The 22,109-nt window shown below is 40.7% G+C and overlaps 2 protein-coding genes across 2 annotated transcripts in view; both read right to left on the reverse strand.

Annotated features, from left to right (window-relative positions):
• Window positions 1-234: 234 nt before the first annotated feature.
• trim47 (tripartite motif containing 47) lies at window positions 235-4,364 on the reverse strand. The gene is made up of 8 exons (XM_079566857.1): window positions 4,135-4,364; window positions 3,629-3,840; window positions 2,747-2,792; window positions 2,280-2,375; window positions 1,973-2,197; window positions 1,791-1,813; window positions 1,586-1,707; window positions 235-1,169 (listed from the first exon to the last, which is right to left on the reverse strand). Exons 1-8 carry the CDS (start codon window positions 4,315-4,317, stop codon window positions 640-642), a joined length of 1,437 nt encoding a protein of 478 aa, XP_079422983.1. The 5' UTR covers window positions 4,318-4,364; the 3' UTR covers window positions 235-639.
• A 750-nt stretch (window positions 4,365-5,114) lies between these two features.
• LOC306970884 (FRAS1-related extracellular matrix protein 2-like) overlaps window positions 5,115-22,109 on the reverse strand; it is a 101,519-nt gene continuing 84,524 nt past the window's right edge. Inside the window, exons 13-24 of the mRNA XM_079566946.1 lie at window positions 21,108-21,266; window positions 18,363-18,666; window positions 16,479-16,610; window positions 14,211-14,542; window positions 9,734-9,926; window positions 8,886-9,011; window positions 8,682-8,809; window positions 8,291-8,425; window positions 8,057-8,183; window positions 7,186-7,373; window positions 6,960-7,106; window positions 5,115-6,631 (exon numbers count right to left, since the gene is read on the reverse strand). Of these exons, the coding sequence (XP_079423072.1) occupies window positions 6,086-6,631; window positions 6,960-7,106; window positions 7,186-7,373; window positions 8,057-8,183; window positions 8,291-8,425; window positions 8,682-8,809; window positions 8,886-9,011; window positions 9,734-9,926; window positions 14,211-14,542; window positions 16,479-16,610; window positions 18,363-18,666; window positions 21,108-21,266 (2,517 nt within the window). The 3' untranslated portion in view covers window positions 5,115-6,085. The remainder of the gene's footprint in view (window positions 6,632-6,959; window positions 7,107-7,185; window positions 7,374-8,056; window positions 8,184-8,290; window positions 8,426-8,681; window positions 8,810-8,885; window positions 9,012-9,733; window positions 9,927-14,210; window positions 14,543-16,478; window positions 16,611-18,362; window positions 18,667-21,107; window positions 21,267-22,109) is intronic.

Here is a 22,109-nt window from a genome sequence, read left to right on the forward strand (position 1 = left end):
GCACAGATAAAACCGCTCTGAGTTTCATCTTGCACGCACACATTTTCACACGTACACGGCGCACTATTAGTAAGGACATGAAAATATCCAACAAAGCACATTGGCATGACTGTGACGGTAAAACCACCACCCACTGATGGGAGCTCGCAATGCAGTGACGGACCAAAACAGGTGCAAAAAAAAAAAAATCACAAAAGTAATCAGTACAATCTTTAGCACATACAGTACGGGTCTTTATGCTGTGAATGACAAACTCGTACAAACATTCTTAGAGCAAATGTGGCTGAAAGAACTTCATAGACTACAGTTAAGTGTCTCCAGAATGAAAAAGCTTATAAATAGGAGTTTAATAATAATTGTCCGCTTTAAATTCATCCACAAAGAGACACAAGCCTGTGAACTCAGTGTGCCAGTCTCAAGATGAGATACGTTGGGGGGGCATCTGGCATAAAAACTTAAAGTGCAAATCCCTGCATACTAGAATATAGCAGATGTTCTGCAATGGCACAAAGCTCAAACCAACGAACATGTGAATATTCACAAGTTAATGAAGTCTAGATAAAAGTAGACAAAAGCAAATAAAGTGGTAAAATCTTTCAGTCTTGGTTTGCTCAAACTCTGTAAATAAGAAGCTCAGACTCAGTAATAGTGGCATATCTGCATCCTGCTGCCGGGGTCGTTCTTCCCGGGGCTGAAGAAGGGGAACACCGGCTCGTCAAAGCAGGTGTTGAACATGAACAGTCTCTTCATGGTCACAGCGTCGTAGAAACTCAGACGCCCGTTGTCGTAGTCGAGGTAGACTCCAACGCGAGGGGAGTTCCAGTAGTCTGCCACAAGGATGCGCCCGTCCTCCCCGTTGGCATAGAGACGGTCCTGAAGACACAGACTCCAGTAGCCGGCGGAGGGGGTCAGATTGACAAAGCCCTTCCTGTTGCTGCATTCGGTGGTGACTCCCAGGTACCACACGCCCTTGTCGCGCACGTCCACCTCCCAGTAGTGCTGCCCACTGCCGTACATGGCCGTGGCCAGGACGCCGCAGAAACGGGTAAAGCGAGCCGGCAGGTCAGGCTCCTGGATGCGGATCCTGCTCTCTTCCACTTTAGTGTCAAAGTCCGAGATCAACAGGTTTGGATGGGCTGTGTCGGGGTCCAGGGTGAGGTTCTGAGGCACTGAAGGGGCAAACAAAAAAATACTCTTGGTCAAGGCTTGCAATGTCTGAAATCTATGATTCAAAAGGTAAAGGTGATCATATATTTGTCCAACACAGGGACATTTAAATGTCTTGTTATATTATTTTCTATGTCTGTGAAAGGCGCTATATAAATAAAGATCTTCTTCTATATAAATAAAGATCTTCTTCTATATATATAAAGATCTTCTTCTATGCAGTTAACTTTACACTTGCATTATTGTTATTATTGTTTTAAGTTATGATATTTTCCAGTGCATACACAGGATCTGTACAAACATGTTGCACTTTACTTACAGCAGAGGTAGGTAATAGGATGGAAATAAGCATGGTAACTAGGGACAACCTGAGATAATGCATTTTGCAGTGCTACCAATTTAAGTACTGTAAACATACTTGTATGTAACACATGCATCATCTTCTTCCACATGATCAGCTGGAAGGGCCCTGAGAATTCAGAGAAGTCCGTCTGACAATCCACTGGTTCAAAGGATTCAAAGAATTTGCCGGATATAGCTCTGTCAAAATAAAATACAATTATGTAAAGTATAATTATCAGAAAGTAATTTCAAGATGAATCTAAAAATAACATGATACTTACTCATTGTATGATTGAGACAAGCTCTGTAGGAAAGAAAAGAACAATGTCAAAGATGTACAAATATAAACAACATTTAAACCAAGGTACAAGGTTTTTTACTAAAACTGGTACTGCCAAATCCTGCAGCTACTACTGGACTACTAAAACAACAAAGAGTCTCATAGAGTCACAAAGAAACAGACCTCGAAGCTCGTCTTTCCTCCCAGGTGTGAGTGGATGTCAGCGATGGCTTTGCTCACGGCTGCATGTTCTTCCTCAGCTGATTTCAGGTTTTCATCAATGACCGCCATTGTGACCACTTCCTCAGCATCAAGGCTGTCCAGCAGCGAGTCCCTTTCATCCAACAAAAACTGCACCAAAGCCCCAACATCAGCCTCTATCTTCTCCTTCAGTCGGTCCTTCCTCCTCTGGAAGTCATAAGTCATAAAGCCATTTTGTGTTATTAACAAGAGCAATGGAATAACATCAGGTATACAGCGGCTAACATACCCGGACTTCATCTTTGGTGCGTTTGTCTGCACTGATCACATTCATGTACTGCCCCTTGTGCCAGTTCAGCTGGATCAGTCTGAGTTTTAACTCCATCTGCAGAGAGAGAAAAAACAAACAAAGTGATGACTGAAAATGAGGCATTGAAAGAAGTTACCAAAAAGAAAAACGGCATTTTTTTTAAAGGCCTGTATAATTTCAATGGCTACAATTAGCAAAATGCAAAGATTGCAATAATTGTGGATACAACAAGGAAAGGATTTATCAATGTATAAACAATAGGCTTTGATGTCTCAATGTACATGTTCTCAAACATCTGGGATTCTTGTATTAGTTTATTTCATGTGCTAATGCACCTTGATGTGTTTAATGTGCACTGTAAACAAAATGTTTATTTTAAAACCCTTATCTAATTGTGTAGTACTTATAATACTCTTTTTCCCCTAAAAAAAAAGAAGCTTTTTTACCTTCATCTCATTTGCAACTTCTGGCAGCGGTGCAACCTCATGGTGTCTAAAATGAACACACACAAAATATAACATTAAAACGCACAAAATAACTACCAACCTAATACTGTCTGTAAATTAGATTTTTCCCCGATTGCTCCAGTTGCTATATTATGTTCTCAGAAAAACCCCAAAGTCCTAATTTTCGTTCTTATCTACTCATATAGTGTCTAAAGCAGTTCAAGGTTAGCCATGATAGTTAAAACAGAGCCTGGTGGAGCCTGGTATATCACTCATAGTCAAAGCTGAGAAGTGATAAGTTGTGCCTTCCAATAACACAGCTGCTGAGTCATATGCCACCCGTGTTCCCTAACAGATTTCTTATAATAGGCTTGAGAAGCACTGGTTTCTATAGCCAGTGTTTTTAACATTGGCCACAAACAATATAAAGAGAAGAAAAAAGCGCTGCTTAACAACTGCGTCAGCTGCTGAGTCACTGAAGGCAAATACTCCATGTCGGGTCCCAATGATTTTTTGTGATCAATAACACCAGTATTCTACATTTTAAGATGAAAAGAGAGAAAAGCCCAATCCTTTATTTAATATAACATTAACATATTTATCAGAATAATTAGCGGTTATGACAGCACAATCCAGACAGGGCTTTCTTGGAGAGGTTTGTGAAAGCTCAGCAGCAGTAGATATTTGTCAACAAACGCTATCCAGGGCAAGCTGTGCTGCCTTTAAGGTAGATTGTTGGATTAGGGGCTTGGATTTCTCTTTTATTTGTTCTTTTTGCTGAGTTGACAATTTAGTCATCATTAATAACAATTTCTTTATAGATTGAGTAAGCATAAATATGACTAGTAAGCTGATGAAAACTCCTTCCTTCCCTAAACAAACCTGTGTGCCCGGGACTCCCTGCAGACCACACAAATGGGCCTCTTGTCACTCTGGCAGTACAGCTTCAGGTCTTCCCCGTGCTGGTCACACTTCCCATCCACTTTGGTCGGGTTGGGAGCTTTCGGAGCTGAGCCCAAGAAATTCAGGTCGGTCATTCTGTCCACAAGGTTTTGCACTGGGTAGTTTTTGGTGAAGGTCCTCTTGTTAAAAACCTGGACATGGCAGAACGTCATAAAGCATCAACATTACTTTTGAGCATGTACCTGTCCTCCTTACTCTAACTTCTGAAGGACAGTAGCGTTGATGAGATCAGTAAACTTTTGTCCTATCTGTTACATGCAGGGAAAATTGCCAAAACTTGTCACGAAGAACACGCGTAGGAAGCAAACAAAGTGTGCTGGTGAGCTAAGCGCAGTTTGTAAAGAAGGGATTTTAGTTCGAAGAGAAATAAATAAGACACAGTTGAAAAGGAAACGCTGTTGCCATGACGGGGTGCTGAAACTGACCGTTCTGCACTCTGGACACTGGTATCCGTAGTCGTCGCCATTTTCATCCCAGTGCATACAAATACAGAACCGACAGAAATTGTGTCCACATTTGAGAATAACCGGGTCTTTGAATAAGTCCAGGCAGATAGCACACGTGAGCTCTTTTCTCAGGTCGTCTCCAGCTGCTTTTGCCGTCGCCATGTTTACACCTGAGCACAGCAGCAGCGCAGCCTGCCCGGAAGTGAAGCCCGGTGCGCACAGGAAGTGGGGACGAGTGTGACGCACGCAAACTAAAAAAAAAAGAAAAAAAAAGTGTATATCTTTTTTTCCCTTTTTTTGTAATCACTGAAAATTATAATTAGCGAAATTGATGCAAACATATTTCATTTTGAGATTTAATTAATCACACATTAAATAATTAAAAATGTGAGAGTCACAGATTTTCTGACCAGCAGGCAGTTTGGATTGACCCTGGACTTAATTTTAGGCCAACATACCCAAAAAGCAACAACAACAAAACTTGCTGTACCAGTCAGCATCAATATTTATTTTTAAATACATATACATAAAAACCCATTCATAAAAAGACACAAAGTGGATATCAAGTTTGATTGTGCTAAAACTGTTGTACACATAGAGAGAATCTGCGTGTGATGAGTACATTACATTGCATAGTTTGGCATGTGAGGAGTCAGTGTGATTGGAAAAAGTGCGTACAATGTTCGAAATGGTGCTATTTCCAAATTTTACAAGGCATTCATTCGCAAACAGGCAATTTACCACCCCTCACTCATACATAATTAATCAGATACAGTCATTGCATTAGTAACTCTCGCCTTGAAAAATATTGGAAACAAATTATGCAATGATGACAAACGACACCAGAAGAAGACACACAAAGACATTGCAATATTGACAATCCACAGGCAGATATAACCATGTAAAACAATTACGTAACCAGTGGCATTGACTTAGTTGTACAAATAGCAGTCTTGAATACGAATCACATCAATTGTACTCTTGTTGCAGGTCCCACGCTTGTATAAATAGACAGTTGAATTAGAATATAAGTAATTAGCCACATATTTTGATAATACAATCCTGAGATGATCAGTTTGATAAAACATAAGCATTTTATGAATAAATAAAATACAAACAGAGATTAACACGTCATAATAGAACCAGCTGTAGCATGTAAACAATTTAAGGAGGTAACAGAAATGAGGTTTAAAAAATATTTTAAGAAATGCTATTACATCATTGACCCAACACAAACATCTCAGTAGATTTTGGAACACATTTCCAGTCAAAAACATATGACAAAAAGAACATAGAAAAACATTGTTACATAGCTCAAAACAATAATATCAGAGGTTTTGACAGTCAGGTATCTCTCTAGTCAGGCTTATCCAATTCCTAAGCCTACTTTAATGTGAGTGTTGCAACAAGAGGGGCACCTGACGTAAAAAAAAAAAAAAAAAAAAGAAAAGAACAGCAAAGCACAGATGATTTGCTGCAGCGTCCACGTGGTAAAAAAAAACCCAGAAAGGAAACGTTGCGATGTGTGATTAATTAGAAATTCCTTTAAACTGTCTAAATGTGCATTCTGTATCGAGCTGCTTTAAAAACTGCTGTGGTCGTTGTGATATTTGACATGTGAGAGCCACTTGTTTCGGTTGCTGGGTGCATTGTAGCCTAACCCAGGAAGTAAAACAGGAAATACCACAAAGACGGTTAAGTGAAGTTTCATCAATGTCCGACAGAGGTGCTGTTTTTATGTAACCTTTTAAAATACAGTAAGGGAAGTAATTCTGTGTCAGTCTCCATATAACAGACATACACATATCCACCAACACACATGAACACGTTTTTGGTGTTATGAAAGTAGTAAAAAACAAGAAATACATTTTTATAAAACCCCCACATGCTGATTTTGTATTTTGAGTCCATTTGTCCATTTGAACATCTCTCAGACCTCCGAGCTATTTTGGCAGTCCTGCATCCTCACAACCAGCATCGGCTCTGTGCTGACCGACCCCTTCACCACCTCCTGGACGCCCTCCCTCCAACCCTCTTTCCCATCTTTTTGTCTCGATCTTAGGACAAGTATAACAATGACAATTATTAGAATGGTGAGCAACATGCCAACTAAAGCTCCCACAACAGTCACGATCCCCTCCTCTCCCTCATGTGCGTTCAATTCGCTTGTTTTATGTCCACCCTCAAGCAACGTGTTGGACCCCACTGCTCGCCTCTTGGTACGATCCAAAGCAATGTGCATAATATTGGTACCGCGGCTGTTTTCAGCACTTATATCTTCAGCCACATCCGGGATCTCGTCGCCTACGGACCGTTTGGAACGGTGACCGAGGCCGTGTGATGATAAGGCTAGTCCAGCATCAGCAGAGGCAAAAGAGTGGTACTCAATACTGCGCTTTCCTATGCCCCTGTTGGCATTCTCCCTCGACCGCACTGTATAGATGGTGTGGATGAACCACTCACGGCCTGCAGCAACCTGAACAAAATAAAACAAAGTAAAAATCATATTAAAAGAAAATTATTGCTAACAGTATTCTATTATTTATTCAAAGCCGACCCAGACAGAGGTAGACTATTACTACTTTGAGTGTCTAGAAAAGTGCTATACAAACAAAATGTGTTCTGACAGATTATTTTCTGACATACCCCTACATACCTGGAATTGGGACAGGCACAACATATAAATTGGCTTTTAACCATTTACAGTTTATGGAGCACTCCAGATATTTATTTATAAAGAGTTGTATTTATAATGATTAAAACTGTATTCAACTACAACTATTGAAAAATGCCTGCTTCCTTACCTGGAACATGGCAGTAGAGTCCACTCTGAATCCATCAGATCCCGATTGTCTGACCAGAGGCAGAGCTGAAGGGTCATCCAACGCCAGGACCGCATTAAACGGGACATCCCCAAATACTCTCGCCTGTGTCTCGGGTTGAGCTTTGTCCTACAGAGAAAGAAGATTTCTGAAATATGTACGGTAGTATTTCATTGATCACAGCAGCTTTTCTTTTCTGTGGTCTTACCAAAATCTTAAACCTGTAGAGCAGTGATGGAGAGTCAGCCAGGCAGCCAAACTCAAACTTAGTAGGATTGTATTTTGGCACGTATCCATCTGCTCCAGTGCAGAGGAAGACCTTCTCGATGCTACAGAAGAAAGAGTCGCCCAGGTTCTGCACAGGGTCCACCATCACACGGCCATAAATGGTATCCCCTGTGATAAAATAGAGTATGAGTAATGGAAAGAAAGATAAAACAGTCTTGCACCTTTCACTAATAAATATTACGATACACCCCACATAAAAATAATATCTAAATAATCATTTTAATTAATAACTAAATACATTTTTCTACAAAACAACCGTCAATTCTAAAGAAAACAGAGAGTACTTTACGAAATAACTTGGCTAACTCATTTGACAACCATTTGACTTGGCCTCTGGACTTTCTAAGTCAGGATAATACATTGTGACATGGTCAGCTGATAGTATAAAGAACCATTCAGGAAATAGCATAGTTGGCTTGGAGTTCTGGATATGTAAATGGTAAATGGACTCAACTTATACAGCGCTTTTCTACCTTCATCAGGCCCAAAGAGCTTTACAGTGAGAAACCAGTCACTCATTCACTCTCTCATTCATTCACCAATGTACGCAGACACTAGAGGCAAGTAGGGTGAAGTGTCTTGTCCAAGGACACAACGACAGTGTGCATTTTTTTTTAATATCGTTATTTGAATTTGCAAGAGCTTGGATTCGAACCCACAACCTTCCGATCATGAGACGACCTACTCTATCACCCCACCGTCGCCACAATGTACTGTATATGTGCTGCAATCTAATCCCAGGGCATCACACTATAACTGAAATTATAATAGATTTGATCTCCTTGACTCACCTTCTGAAAAGGCCACATCACTCTCTTGGCCAAAGCCCATGGATCCATCTGACAGCCACAAATTCTTCTTTGACAACAAAAACATCTGAGTGTTTAGACTGAACTCCACGGCCACTGGGTCACTCACCTGCGGACACAGAAATTATTCAGGGCTGTTTTGTGATATTTGCCACTTTGAGATTTCATGTGGCTATGAAACATTAAGTCAATTGTAAATAACAGCGAACATCTTACTTGCTGGAAGCGTATATCCAGATCAAAAGTCACTGGTTCTCTCGGACTACACACGGGCGGGATAGTGTACTCCATATTCTGGGCAGTGGTACATGGGATAAGCCGCACTGTGTAGGTGCCAGAGTAGTCTCTTACCTATGCAGAGTATAAATAATGAACACAACTAAGTGAGTGTGATTCTGATTTATAATTTAAAAAACAAAAAGTCAAGCTTCAGTTTACAGTACACATTTTAAACATTCAGGGACATTAACATTTGAGAGAAGCTTCAAATATGAACTTTTGACCTAATACAACAACCACATGCTTTTCAAAACCTTTTCAGTTTGTGGAGTTCTAAATGATAAGAAACATAAATACATGATGTAATAATATATAATAAGTAACTCACTGCAAAATCAGAGGTGAAAGTCCACTGCTGCACTGGCTGGTTGTATGTGGGCTCGCTGTGCACCAAAGTTAGGTTGAAGGTGAGGCCAGGGTGGTCCACACTCATCACCATGGAAGAGACTTTATTGGCTGAGCACAACATAGTAACATGTGAACAACGCCGCACAAGGGTAGATAAATACTACATACGCGTTCCTGCACACACCTGCTCTTTTTATTATTCCAGCAGAATGCAACTCTACAAACATCCCCCTGAAGCGAGCCTTGGTCCTGAAGTTCACCACCAGACGTCCCTGCTTGTTGATCCTCATGCTGGTGGGGTATAGGGCGCCTGGGACAAGCAGATACATTTATTACAGGTATAGTTCTGTGGGATGAATTTTCTGTTCTCTCACTGTATGGTACTACATTGCAAAGTACTACATACTGTTCTGGGTACAGTTAAAGGAACAGGCCACCGTTTTTCCATACTGAGATATGTTCTTACCTGAGCTTAGACGAGTTGATTATTGAGTATTCAAGTACAGTCACACAACATGAAACAGGTTGATTTTCTTGTTATTACTTCATTTTGTGTAACTATACTTGGATCATGTAACTACTCACGTGACCGTATTTAAATGGTTGCTTCAAACTTCACCCCCATTTGGCCCCATAGAAGACAGGAGGAGAGGCTAAATACCAACAACATCTTTGGTCTTTTTACGTGACAGAGCGCACAAGTAAAGGCCAGACAGGTACGCATCAACTCGTCTAAGCTCAGGTAAGAACAAATTTCAGTATTCCTTTAAAGGGGCTAGATGGTCATTTTGTACACACTACTGCCACCTCAGGTCGTATGTGTAACTGCAGCTTCTATATTAAGCTTGTGTATGACGGCACTTCGGACCTGAATTAACAACTTTTTGAGTGACAGTGCAGGTTTTAGAAGCAGTTGTGGCTCATTCTACACATTAGGACATGCTGGAATATGTGGGGAGGAAAATACTTAATTTTAACATATTTAAACTCTTTATAGTCCCTTTAAGAACTGAATCCCAGTCAGTGTCTCACCCTGGAGCTCTGCTTGAGGAGGGCTGCCGATGCCGTCCCGCCACAGAATGGCCGTGTCATACACAAAGGTGAGGCGCAGCTCGGACTGCAGGTCAAAGTGCTGCCAGCCCCCGGTGCCCACAGGAGAGTGGAACACATAGGACACATACAGAGGGACGCGCAGGGTCACGTAGGACTGGACCAGGTTCAGCACCTGTCAAACGCAGACACAGCATGAGCATAAAGTGACAATAACAATCCATCCGTAATAAAACATCATGGGGAACAAGCATTAAAAGCATTGTCTTAAAAGGTTCGCTCTGTCAATGTAGGTAGATGTGATATAATAGGCTGTGAGAGCTGCAGCAGATCAATGCCGTGCCTCCACAAGGTGCATAACCTCCCACTCAGAGTTATCAAAAAGCAGCATAAGACTTTGCCGAGTTACTTTAAAACAAATGTGGGTTTCACCTCTTTCTAGCATTATTTAAACGTGCGTCTTTATTGCAAAATGTATTAATTATAGCAAGAGTTTTTAACATAAAAGTATATCAATTATGGTGAGATCAGCTGTTTCATATAAGTTTGATGTTAAAACCTATCAGCCAAGTCTTTTATTTAAAGCTGAATATTTATTTAATCTGTAGCATGTGTACTGTTACATACATTTAAAGTAATGCATTATTTAGGTCCATGCACTATCAAAGACCAGCCACTAGATGTCCCTGCTCACCCATAATGTCGAACTTCAGTTTGGCTATGAAAAACAGTGATCACAGGTTATTTAATTTATTTCTAAATGGCATTGAAATAATTTGCAGGCGTGAGATTAACAGATAATCTTCTGGCAGACAGTGCGCAACGATTTCAAACACAAATTACTACTTGTGAAGATCTGCATTCTCTTTGTGTCTGACTTTAATACAACTTCAAGCGTGTAATAGTAAATAAATAAGTCTACAGCTTCAGAGAATAGCTCAGTCGACTCAAGGATAATTGCTGCTCAAATACACTGGGATCTGCAAGGATTTTGTGCGTGTCTTCCTACAAAACTTTCACACACACAAAAAAGCTTAACAAATAGTCAGTCTCCTTAATAACACGGACTAAGGAAAAGGGATGATGGGCAACAAGTGTAACAGGCAAGTGCAAGAGTTTCCTGCTATGACTAAGACCAAGTAACTATTTCTCTGGCTCATTCTGTCTGTGTGAGGTCCCATACACGCTGATCTGCATGCGCACTCATAATTCAACAGTGTTTTTCCAGCAATGAGCGGCGCGATGATCAAAGCCCGGGTGCACAAAAGAGCAGCAGGACATGAGCAGGGGAGTGAGGCTCAGTCTTCGCCGTGAAAACACAGCTATAACAAAAACAATTGCAACAGCCTGCACAGTGATGCAACGGCAGATACGACTGCTGCAGGGAAGTGAGGACCTAATTGACAACCAGTGTCAAACAGTGGCACTAATGGCACATTGTTATGGAGTATGATCGTGAGTGTGTTAGTACAATATGAGGAATTGATGATGTACAATGTAATAATACCGATATTCTCATCATATAGTGCATCATTTTGGAAGTAGGTTCAATATTTCTGTATGACAAATCCCTCTAGGCTAACTAAGAAAAAGGTTGACTGTATTCATTAGTATGGTGGTGCAGCATGTGAAAACATTGAACTATGGACTATGTCAGTGGTTCCCAAAGAGGGGGTAGAGACCCCACGCGGCTCACCAGCACTGAACAAGGGGTTCCAGGACGATTACAGGATATAGTAACCTTTTATCACCCGCATTAACCGAGTGTATTCTCTTCAGTTTGGCTTCACCAAGTTTAAAAGCTTTTCGACTGGAGCTCACAGCCTATAGGCCAGGGTAATGCCTCTTTTGAAAGCTAAGGCCCACTTTTTTTTAAATCATATGTTTGCTATTGTTTTGTTTGCACTTTTGTTGATTCTTTGTGGCCTTTCGTTTTTTTTTTTTTTTTTCACATTTTGACACTTATTTGTTGTTGTCGCAATTTTGTCACCGTTTGTCAAGATGCTTTTAGATTTGGGTAAAGCCAAACTGGGGAAAATGTACTCGGTTCAGGTGGGGATTTAGAGGTTAAGGAAATATAATGAATTTGTTATACATTTCAATCTCAAGCATAAATTTGTGAATTTAGGGGAGTGTAATGTAAATGCATATTACTACACCAAATGTAAAAAATATTTCTGTTTTATACTATTTACACATTGAGTGCCAAAAACGGAAGAACTCATTTTTGCATTTATTTATTTACCAAACTAGACACTATAATACACCTTATGTGTGATTTTGGTGGCTCTGTAATGAACAGAAGTAAAATAAACTTGTGAAAAGTCACAACTGGACATTTCATAATATTATTGCGTTTCTTTTTTTTGCTTTTCTTTTTAGTCCGAGGGGGCGTGGTGTTGCGCAGCGAACAGCTGTAAACCCGAAACTTCCCTCTCGCTCTCTGGAGCGCGTTTCACAAAGCAGAGGGGCTCCGCATTAAAAGATCCAAACAGAGATTTTAACGTTTCTCTGAGTTTTTAAATGGTCAAAATCGGTCCAAGGACGGCAGAGAAACATCCGGGTAAAGTCTTTGCTGTTTAAATGCACATGCGATAAAATTCGATCAATCTGCGGCAACACGCAGTGTTTCAAAACGTGTCGTTGACGTTAAATTGACTTGAAAAGAATATATTTAGGCCTGGGAAATGTTTCATAAAAGACGCATTATCTCCGTTTCTAGAAAAAAATCTTTGATTTTGATCAAAACTCGCCTCTGTTTAGCTTAGATTTGTCAGGAACCGAGGCACGCAGAGTTCAACTGTTTTCACCAACGGAGAGCTTAGAGTCTTCAAACGGGCCGTAGCATGTGTCCATAACACAGAATACGCTGTGATGCTACAAACATCTTGAAAAATGGTCTGTATTGCTGGCACTCAATGTGTTAATCTTTTCATTTATTTTTTGCTTTTTGTTGCATTTTTCATTGCTATATTGTCATATTTTGTCACGTTTTTGTTGCTTTTTTTTCTCTGTGTTTTCACCTTGTCTTTGTCACTTTATTGCTGCATTCTCATCCTCGTTTTCTGTGCTACTTTCAAACTTTTTTTTAAGCTTTTAGGTTTTGGGTAAAGCCAAACTGGAGAAAATGCGCTTGGTTCAGGCGGGTAAAGACGTTAAAAACCTCTGTACAAAGTCATCACTGTGCATTCATATTACATTTTATTGAGTTCAGACAAGTGGGTTAAATGTCTCTCTTAAACAAACTACTGTAATACATCTAAAAAGACTAAAATGAATTCAAGAGAGAATACTGATAATGCAGATCTGTTATCATACTTTCCATTCACTGCAATGACAGAATTGAGATCTGTCTACACAAACGGTGACTCATAATCAAAAGTAATTTAAATGTCGCTGCCCTGTCCTCGTTGTAGTGACAGACAGAAGGCGGCTGTTTAAACTTGGACACCGAAGATCTCGGCCTGTGACATGTCGAGAGACCTGCCGGGGGGTTGGCTGGTTAACACACGCGCACCATGAATGAGATTGAAATGGAGGTAAACAGATGTGGAGCCGCTCTGTCTGTGCGCCCTTTTCAATCACATCACTGCAAACAGACTGAACACACACACAGAGCACACAGAGCAGCACGGGGGACACAGGTAAACGAACATCTGCCCATGCGCCTATTAGTGGTGGTCATAATGTTAGTCGAATTTCCAATCTCAAACTTGGTAATCCTCTGCTATTGGCATGGGACATTATAATCGCCAAGTCAATGAGCCAAAATAGAGACAGCAACCCACAATGACAGATCTGTGTGTGTTAAATGATGCTGGAGTGGAAATGAATCAATGTTTTGTTCTGTGACTTGAGTTGAGATTTAAAAAGTTCATCTTGTCTATGTTAATGAATCATAGTAAAAGCTATATTTATTTGTTTGTAATGTGATCAAATAAAAACATGTAGTAAACTGAGATCAATATGAGGAAAAAAATATGCATATGTCTATTCCAGTGGTTGCCAACCTTTATTCTCAATCTCTCTCATACTATTTGGACTTTTTGTTGTTACTCTCCGCCAGCTCAAGAATGCTACTTTTTATTTAGAAAATCAACTATAACTTCTATTCATTAGAAAAATGAGGATGTGTGGGTAGTGCAAAAAAAAAAAACACTCCCAATTCACATCTTTTACTGCACTGAAATAACATTCACTTGAGAATAATTTTCAAATACGATTAATTTTCACCTTGGCGTGGATTTCCCCCAGCAAACCTTTTGCGACTTTGGAAACACTGGCCAAAGTCGAACTAATCTAATGCTAATTTTTCATCCTTCAAACACTTGTGGTTTGTTCACTAACAGCCTACTATATTTGGCTGACCGGATGAGAATATATCTGTTATTTCACTTGTCAGTCAAAGGAACATAACACAATCCATCGAAAAGCGTGACCCATACACAAGCTCACTGACCTGTCCGTCCGTGCCTATAGTGCCCCCGCAGTCGGTGAGCAGCTCGGACATGTGGTAGTAGCTGCTGAACTCCCACAGACACGCCTCGAGGTTCAGGTTCTTGTAGAAGCGCAGGGTGCTGTTTCCCCGCAGTTTCCCGCTGTACTGGTAGGGGGCAGCGTCTCCCATGCTCTCGGGGCTGCGGGTCAGTGCTGTGATGAAGCTGTGGCCCGTGGTGACTTCATTGTGGTCCAGGAGGTTTGAGCAGCGGTGGTTCCCAACGCGAGTGCCGTCGGGGGAGAGGGTGAGCTCAAAGTTCATGAGGGGACGAGTGGAGATGACCGGGAGCATTCCTGTGAAGGGACGCAAAGACATTAGCTGGACTCAAAAAAAGGGATGGAGTGAAGTTTCTTAAGTCTGCATGAGAGTGGATTTCAAGGCTGAGGTTCAGTTATAATTTATTGCATGAAAGTATAACTACGACACCTCTTCCTTTGTTTAGACCCTTTCCTTTAGGCAACGTGAAACAAATGAACACAAAACCCAGTAAAAGTAATTCTCAAATACTGATTAATAGAAACATCTTGTCCAGCATGTATTTAAAAATGTGTCCGTTCCAATGATTTTGGTTTTGAGCCAAAAGCAATAGTTTGAAATGTGTCCATAGATGTTTCTTACATTCAGTAATTATTAGAAAAAGACAAATTGTGTATTTTTCAACAAACAAATCTTTGGAATTTTGAGTGCAACTTCAAAATGAAAGTGGTGCACATACACGATGTCGGGTAAAACTCGAACGATAGCGAGTGAGAAGGAAACCAGGGGAGACGAGGCAGCAGCAGACATTAAAAATCAAGAAGTGAATGTTGAGCAGCACGGGGCTGGAGGCTCTTACAGCAGGTTTTCCATACAACACTGTGCCATCTATATTCTGCCCGACTCTCGCTGTTCGGGATCCCCCCGATCCTGAATATTACACATACATCCAGAGGTAGTGTGGAGCAGAGGTGGTGATGATTTACATTTACTCCAGGAAAAGAGTTGAAGAGTGGGGAGAGACATTCTGCAAATTGTCAGAGCAGGATTGGATTGTGCAATGATGAGATCAGTGCATAACTGCTTTATGCTAAAACAATAAACATAAGTTACAACAATTAACCCTTTATAGGGATATTCATTGAAATAAATCATTTCAACTTAAGAGTGTTATTGGGGGACATAACACACGTTTATTTCTGCTGTAACATTTTTCAAAATCTTTCATTATTATGCAGTAAATCAATGTGAGCGAAGTTACCATATTTGGTTCCTTGCCCTAAACTGGTAAAAGAAATTACTGTAAACAAAGCTACGAATGATCACACCTGTCATAGGCAAGAGTTTTTGTCATGTGATTGTGCTTTATGTGTGGGCGGAGTCAGTCACCTCCAATAATGTTTGCCTAAAAATTTTACTAAAAATAAACTTTGGCTACATAAAAACATAGTCCTGGGGTTAATTTGTTCTTTAGTCAAGAAAATGCTTCAAGCATGAATAATAAGTACATGGGGAGGGCATGCCCAAATATGGTCAAAACTAATTAACTTTACGTTTAAGTGATCAAATATGGTGCCCTCCTTTTTATGCTGTAATTTCACTTCATCACTACGTCCTCCAAAACCAATACATATATCATCACTTAGCACAATTATTCACCAATAAAATGTGTGAGTTTCATCAACTTACCATGGTTAGTTTTCAAATTCTGTAAAGAAATGTCCATGAATTTAGCCAAAATTGGGTCTTTTTCAGACTTCAGAGAAAGGAAGTTGAGAGAGCGACAGGTCTCTGCTGATTGGTCAAATTCCACAGTAGTGGGATCTGTGATGTCTTCTGATTGGCAGGGTGGCCATATGTAAAGTGAAATGACCAAAAATAGTCACTTGCCCCATAAAGGGTTAAGTAATTCACACAATCTTGGTAACTTTTAATTAAGTTACGGTAAGTTAATTCTGTTCAAATCCTGGCTGGAAACTGAACTGAAAGTCCTTTGTCTATGTCTATGTTTGATGCTTTTTCTTAACATATCCTGCTTGCAAATTAACTTGTCTGGTCTTGCCTAATTAACTGTTATTATTTGATAATAGTCTTTAAATTGTATTTAAACACTGTACGATATGTTTTCCACGCATCTTTTCTGCCTCTCTGTAATATAAACCTGAAATAACATTAAATACTTGCATTATGGGTGACTGTACACTACAGCACCACAGGCACTCCATCAGTCCTGTCATGTGCAGGTCCACTCACCGTCGATGTGGGGCATGGTGACAGTGACTTTGATGAGGTTGAGGTGCTTGGGGTCGTCCGCTCCGGTGTAGCGCAGTTTGGCTGAGAACGGCTCGGCTCCCACTGTCCCCATTTTACGCGGCTGACACATGCCTTTGAATGAAGGGGGAGAGAGACGACGTGTCAGTGAGAGGACATCATGTACAATCCACCGGACACGAGAAAAGCTATCAAAAACCTGTCTAAAACATGAAGCACGGGGAAAAAGTTGAAAAAAGGTTATCTCAAGGTGCTTTAAGTTTTTATAAGTAATTATTTCAGAAAGAAAACTGGAATCAAAGAAAAAACGATGTGAGCCTTATTTAGGTCCAAGGATCACTGACAATTTTCACACAGAGTGGGTTTGTGACCTTTAAAGCAGAACTAAGTAACTTGTTTACCTTAATACATCCTTTTTTACTGTTTATGGGATGATTGGGGGGTCTTTCATCTCCCCCTGGTGTCTCTGGCCAAAAAAACACACTTGCAGCTTTCCCTGCACCGGGCCGGAGGCGCAATACACACTAATAGAATCATGAAGAAGAAGCTAACAGGCTAACTGCGGCAAGCGCCACTTAAACAGTATTTACAGCCAAGTTTGAGTGAAAAAAAATATCTCTATTGTGTAATTGGGTTGTGGAAAATTTACAATATCCCTCTCTCTCTTTGTCTTTTCTGTCAGCGTAGTATTTACTCTCACAGTATTTACTCTCTTACTGAGTAAAAAAATGCAACATGCTATGACAACTGCAGTGGCAATTATGGCCTCTAGGGGCATGAGTTACTTAGTTCTGCTTTAAATTCTAAGTTACTCCTTAAAGGAATAGGCCACCGTTTTTACATACTAAGATATGTTCTTACCTCACTTTAGACGTGTTAATATATCCCCGTCTGGTCTTTGTCCGTGCGCTCTGCCAGGCAAACGGAGCACATACGCAGCCTCTCCCACATGTCATATAGCTCCAAAAAAGCTCACGATAGAAGCTACCAAGCTCTTCCACGTGTTCCCTATTTAAATAAAGTTACGTGAAGTGTTTTCATGCGAAGTATATTTACCCAGAAATGTAGCATGTCGATTTTATAAGCAAATAAAAGGGGGGACTATATTGTGAGGCGTAATGATACGAGGAGTAAAACGTCCGCGCAGTAACTCCTAAAGGTTATTGACGGAAGTGAGCGGGGGAAGTCTTTAGGAGTTACTACGCGGACGCTGTGCTCCTCGTATCATTACGCCTCACAATATAGTCCCCCCTTTTTATTTGCTTATAAAATCGACATGCTACATTTCTGGGTAAATATACTTCGCATGAAAACACTTCACGTAACTTTATTTAAATAGGGAACACGTGGAAGAGCTTGGTAGCTTCTATCGTGAGCTTTTTTGGAGCTATGTGACATGTGGGAGAGGCTGCGTATGTGCTCCGTTTGCGTGACAGAGCGCGCGGACAAAGACCAGACGGGGATATATTAACTCGACTAAAGTGAGCTAAGAACATATCTTAGTATGTAAAAACGGTGGCCTATTCCTTTAATGCTCCAGGAACAGTTTAAAATGTACACAGTGAATTGAAACATGAGGCGCAATAAATACATATTGAGATTATATCACAATGAGATTTGTAGGGCATTAGATTTCTAATACTAAGGTTCACCGAAGACCAGTGTTCCTACAACTGACGGCATTTTTTTTATTGCTTTAGTCGTAGTTCAGACACAGTTTTGTCCTGTAACAAACTAACTTTTTTCTTTTGGTGGTTCTTGGTGTGAAAAGTTGGAGAACCGCTGCAGTAGACCAAAGATCTAAACATCATTAATCATTGTAACTCCCACGTTAGTTGGCACTGGGCATCACTTCTGCATCCTCACCTTCCTCGTGGCTTACAGTGACAATGGGACTGCTGAGCTCGAGGCCCTCGTCCCCATTGGAAGTGACAGCGCGGGCCGCGCACTGCACCCTGGAGCCGGCCTGGAAGTAGATGGAGTCCAGGGTGATGATTTTGGACGAGGTGAAGAAAGTGTCGAAGTCCACCTCTCTCATGGGGCTGGTGACGCCGTCGGACCCGGTGGGGGCGCTCACGAGCCAGCGGTAACGGGTCAGCGTGTTGTTGATGTGCTCGCTGACACAGATGGACCCCGTCTTGTCGAAGTCCGAGTATTTAGTGTCACAGGCCTAAAAGGGGACAAACAGGGACGGACAGAAAGAAAGTTACATTCACAAAAAAGACTAAATAAGAATACTGCTTTTATTTTTCCAAACTAAAGATAGTAAAGCATAGCTACTCTATACTGCATTATTATGAAAACTTTGTGTTCCTTCTTTTTAACAAATCATAAAGCAGTTTCATAAAAGGTTTATCTGAAAGACTGCCTGCTATCATTTATTTTCTTGTGATACGGACATAGAGCTGATTCATATCTCAATAATTTTCAACATAATGTGCAGCTCTGCCACATAATATGAAAGAAACTGGGCAGATCAAAGCGTGCATGAATTTAGCAGAACTGGTGTGTTGCATACATAAACACAGTGCCTTACCATTTGACTCTAGGGATGGGCACAGTTTAATTTTTAATAAGGCCTTTGTATTCCTCCATGTTTTTGGCTGAATCGGTAACATGCGAGGTGTTGTGTGTTTTGATCCTGTTGGCTGCGTGTGCGTTCGAGTGCACCTCTCCACTCCTCGGTTTTAACAAGACTACTTCATTTTGTCTCCACAGGGAGCCTCCTACGCAGCTGACCAAAACACAGGCACACTGCGGTGGACGGCGGTGCCCACAGCTGTCACCTGAGCGGCGGAGGACTTAACGCAGCATGGAAATCCATTTAAGTATTGAACTTAGCCTTTAGCAGCTCTCTTGGGTGTAAGCGCATGACAACTGTGGCCTAATAAAGAGAGTCTTTAAGGACAGAGACTTCCTGAAGGACAAGCTCTGTTACACTGCACTTCTCACAGGAAACTGGCTTTAGAAATGAAGTCACTGTTTTTAAATGTTGATTATAGTGTGTTACATTATTAAGATATTTGTGAGGTCTGCATTTGGAAAAATCTAAAGTGTGAATGTTGTAATTGTAGATTTGCAATAAAACAACAGAACGTTTGCTATTTTACAATTTCAAGAAGATACAACAAGAAGATAAATTCATCCTTTAATCTTTATCCTATCTGGAGTCACCAGAGTGAATCTCTTGCTGTGCACAGTGATTTGCCATTGATTGCACCTACAGCGAATGGTGAATGCCTGAGGCCCTTCCTGACTTAATCCTGTCCAAATATTGCATTTTGGGTCTGGATTTTCAGCTGAATTTTGAGTTTCAGAGAAAGGCCTCTCGCAACAATCCAGTTTACAGCGCAAGGTTATCTGAGGTCATAAACAGTAATGAAAAAAAGAACAAGAAAGTTGGTATCTTTTCTATTTCTACAGCTTGATGGTATTGACGGGGAACATTTCTTGGATTTGAAATTGTCCCGAATTCACGAGTGGATGATGTCAATTTTATAATTTCCTATCCAAAAGCGGTGCCTCTGTCCCCCTAAATTCTCTGGCACCGTGGCACTAGCCTTTTTGAGATATTTTAGAGTGTGGACACATTTGGTGGACTGCCAAACCTGAAGCAGCAACAGCAGCAGACAGACAGACCACCGACCAGGCAATAAAACGGCAGGTAGTGACAGCCGCGAGAGGACATGAAGTTTACCAGATGCAAATTGTGGATCAAAGTGAGTTTGAGAAAGTCTGACTCATGATAGGGCTGTACAATATGAGACGTGCAATAGTTGTCAGGTATTGCAACCAAGTACTAGCCTGCGAAAACTGGGTGGGTGGATTAAAATTACAGGTGGGCAGCGTGGGCGAAGGTAATACATTTGATTAGGTGAGCAAAAATTAGATTTGGCTATTGCTGAACTAACTTGGACACAAATTGGCTGAAAGAGGAATACTTTCAGTACTCCAGAGTACACTGTAAATCATCATTTAGTTCCTTGTGTTATGGCATTTGCTATTACTTTCTGATATATTTAGAGCAACGACAGTCTAACTGAGTGGTTCTCAAACTTTTTACACCAAGCACTACCTCATGTTGGAGGACGACTTGTCTAACTCATACTGACACAGATGAATGGTTATCTAAATGTGGGTGGGCAGAGCGAGTGTAAGGCTGTAGCCATAGCCGTAGATATAGTTAGTAGTAACAATGCCAAAACAAAACATAACAAAACATAACATAACAAACATAATCATTAATTAATTACATTATAAGCGAGGAGTGCAAAAGAAATACTTTCAGCCGTCATATGCACTGCGAACAACAACAGCCTTAATTTGAAGTACTGTAGTAGGAGTTGAGCTGTGTCTCCAGATTTGATAAGCATAAAACTGAAACAGCCTCACCATGTTTAGTCCTGACTCTGAGTACCAGCAGGAGACCACTCCCGAAGCCGTAATTTGGTGTAGTTACTAATAGGATTCACAGATTATTGAGTAGTCATAGTAGCAGAAGTAATGTGATGTTGTTGTAACCCTTGTAGCACTGCTAGAAGAATCTGTAGATGTAGTAGTGGTAGTAGTGCTGTAGTACCAGTAGCACTGGTTAACTGTATTTGTACTCACAGTGACGCAGACGACGGGGTATCCGGCTGGTGGGCGGAGCTTGTCCTGTGTCCTGTCGATGTCGTCGTAGTGAAGCAGCGACACGACGTGAGGCAGAGACGGAAACGTGACGTCCGCCATGCTGTTGGTTTCCTCAATGTACACGATCGCTTTAGTCACCTGTGGGAGGGCAACTCATAAGAGCTTCAACTCAACTTGACACAAGAAGGAATAAGAAGCGGAAAGATACTGAATGTAAAAACCTACTTGAGATATGTTTCTAGCTAACAGTAACAGTGGTAGAGATGTCAGCAGTAGAACTATTCGCAGATGTCGTGGTCCTATAGTATCTAAAGGGTCTTTTTGCAGTCAGACGCTTCAGAAATGTCTCACACAAATCTGTTTCTTCCAAACTTCACTACCCTCAAGAAAAACACTTTTCAAGACAGCCTCTTATAATTATATTTCATTGTCTTTAAACCTCTTTGAGAAGCACCATAAAAGCATTATGCGTTTTGAAATCAGAGCCACCTCTATTATAATCAAACACCTACACTACATGTGCGCTCGGCTCAGTCTGTAGAGGAGTTCAAAACCACCTTTTTGCTTTGGCCTTCAGTTCGATGTAGACAGTCGTCACAATTTGTACCTTTTTAGGCAACGCTTTATATTACGGTGTGCTCGTATGCTTGTAAAGTTTTAACACTCTGCGTGTTATACTTTTATCTGTTAACATACTAATAGGCCATTAATAATACGCTTATTCATAGCCAACCCTTAACCTAACCCTAAAATGATTACTAATGCGTATTAATGCTTAATGAGCACACTTTAATCTAAAGCGATACCCCTGTGTCTAAGTTTTATATTGTACATATTGTTACTGTACCTGTACAGCACTTTGGTCAACTGAGGTTGTTTGTAATTGTGCTTTAAAAATAAAATTGACATTGACATAGACCAGGACAACTAGGCACGATTGTATAAAAAAATTACCTTAAATGAGACCTTAAAGTTTTGAGC

This window comes from Gobius niger (assembly GCF_951799975.1).
Source record: "Gobius niger genome assembly, chromosome: 11".
NCBI classification, from domain to species: domain Eukaryota; kingdom Metazoa; phylum Chordata; class Actinopteri; order Gobiiformes; family Gobiidae; genus Gobius; species Gobius niger.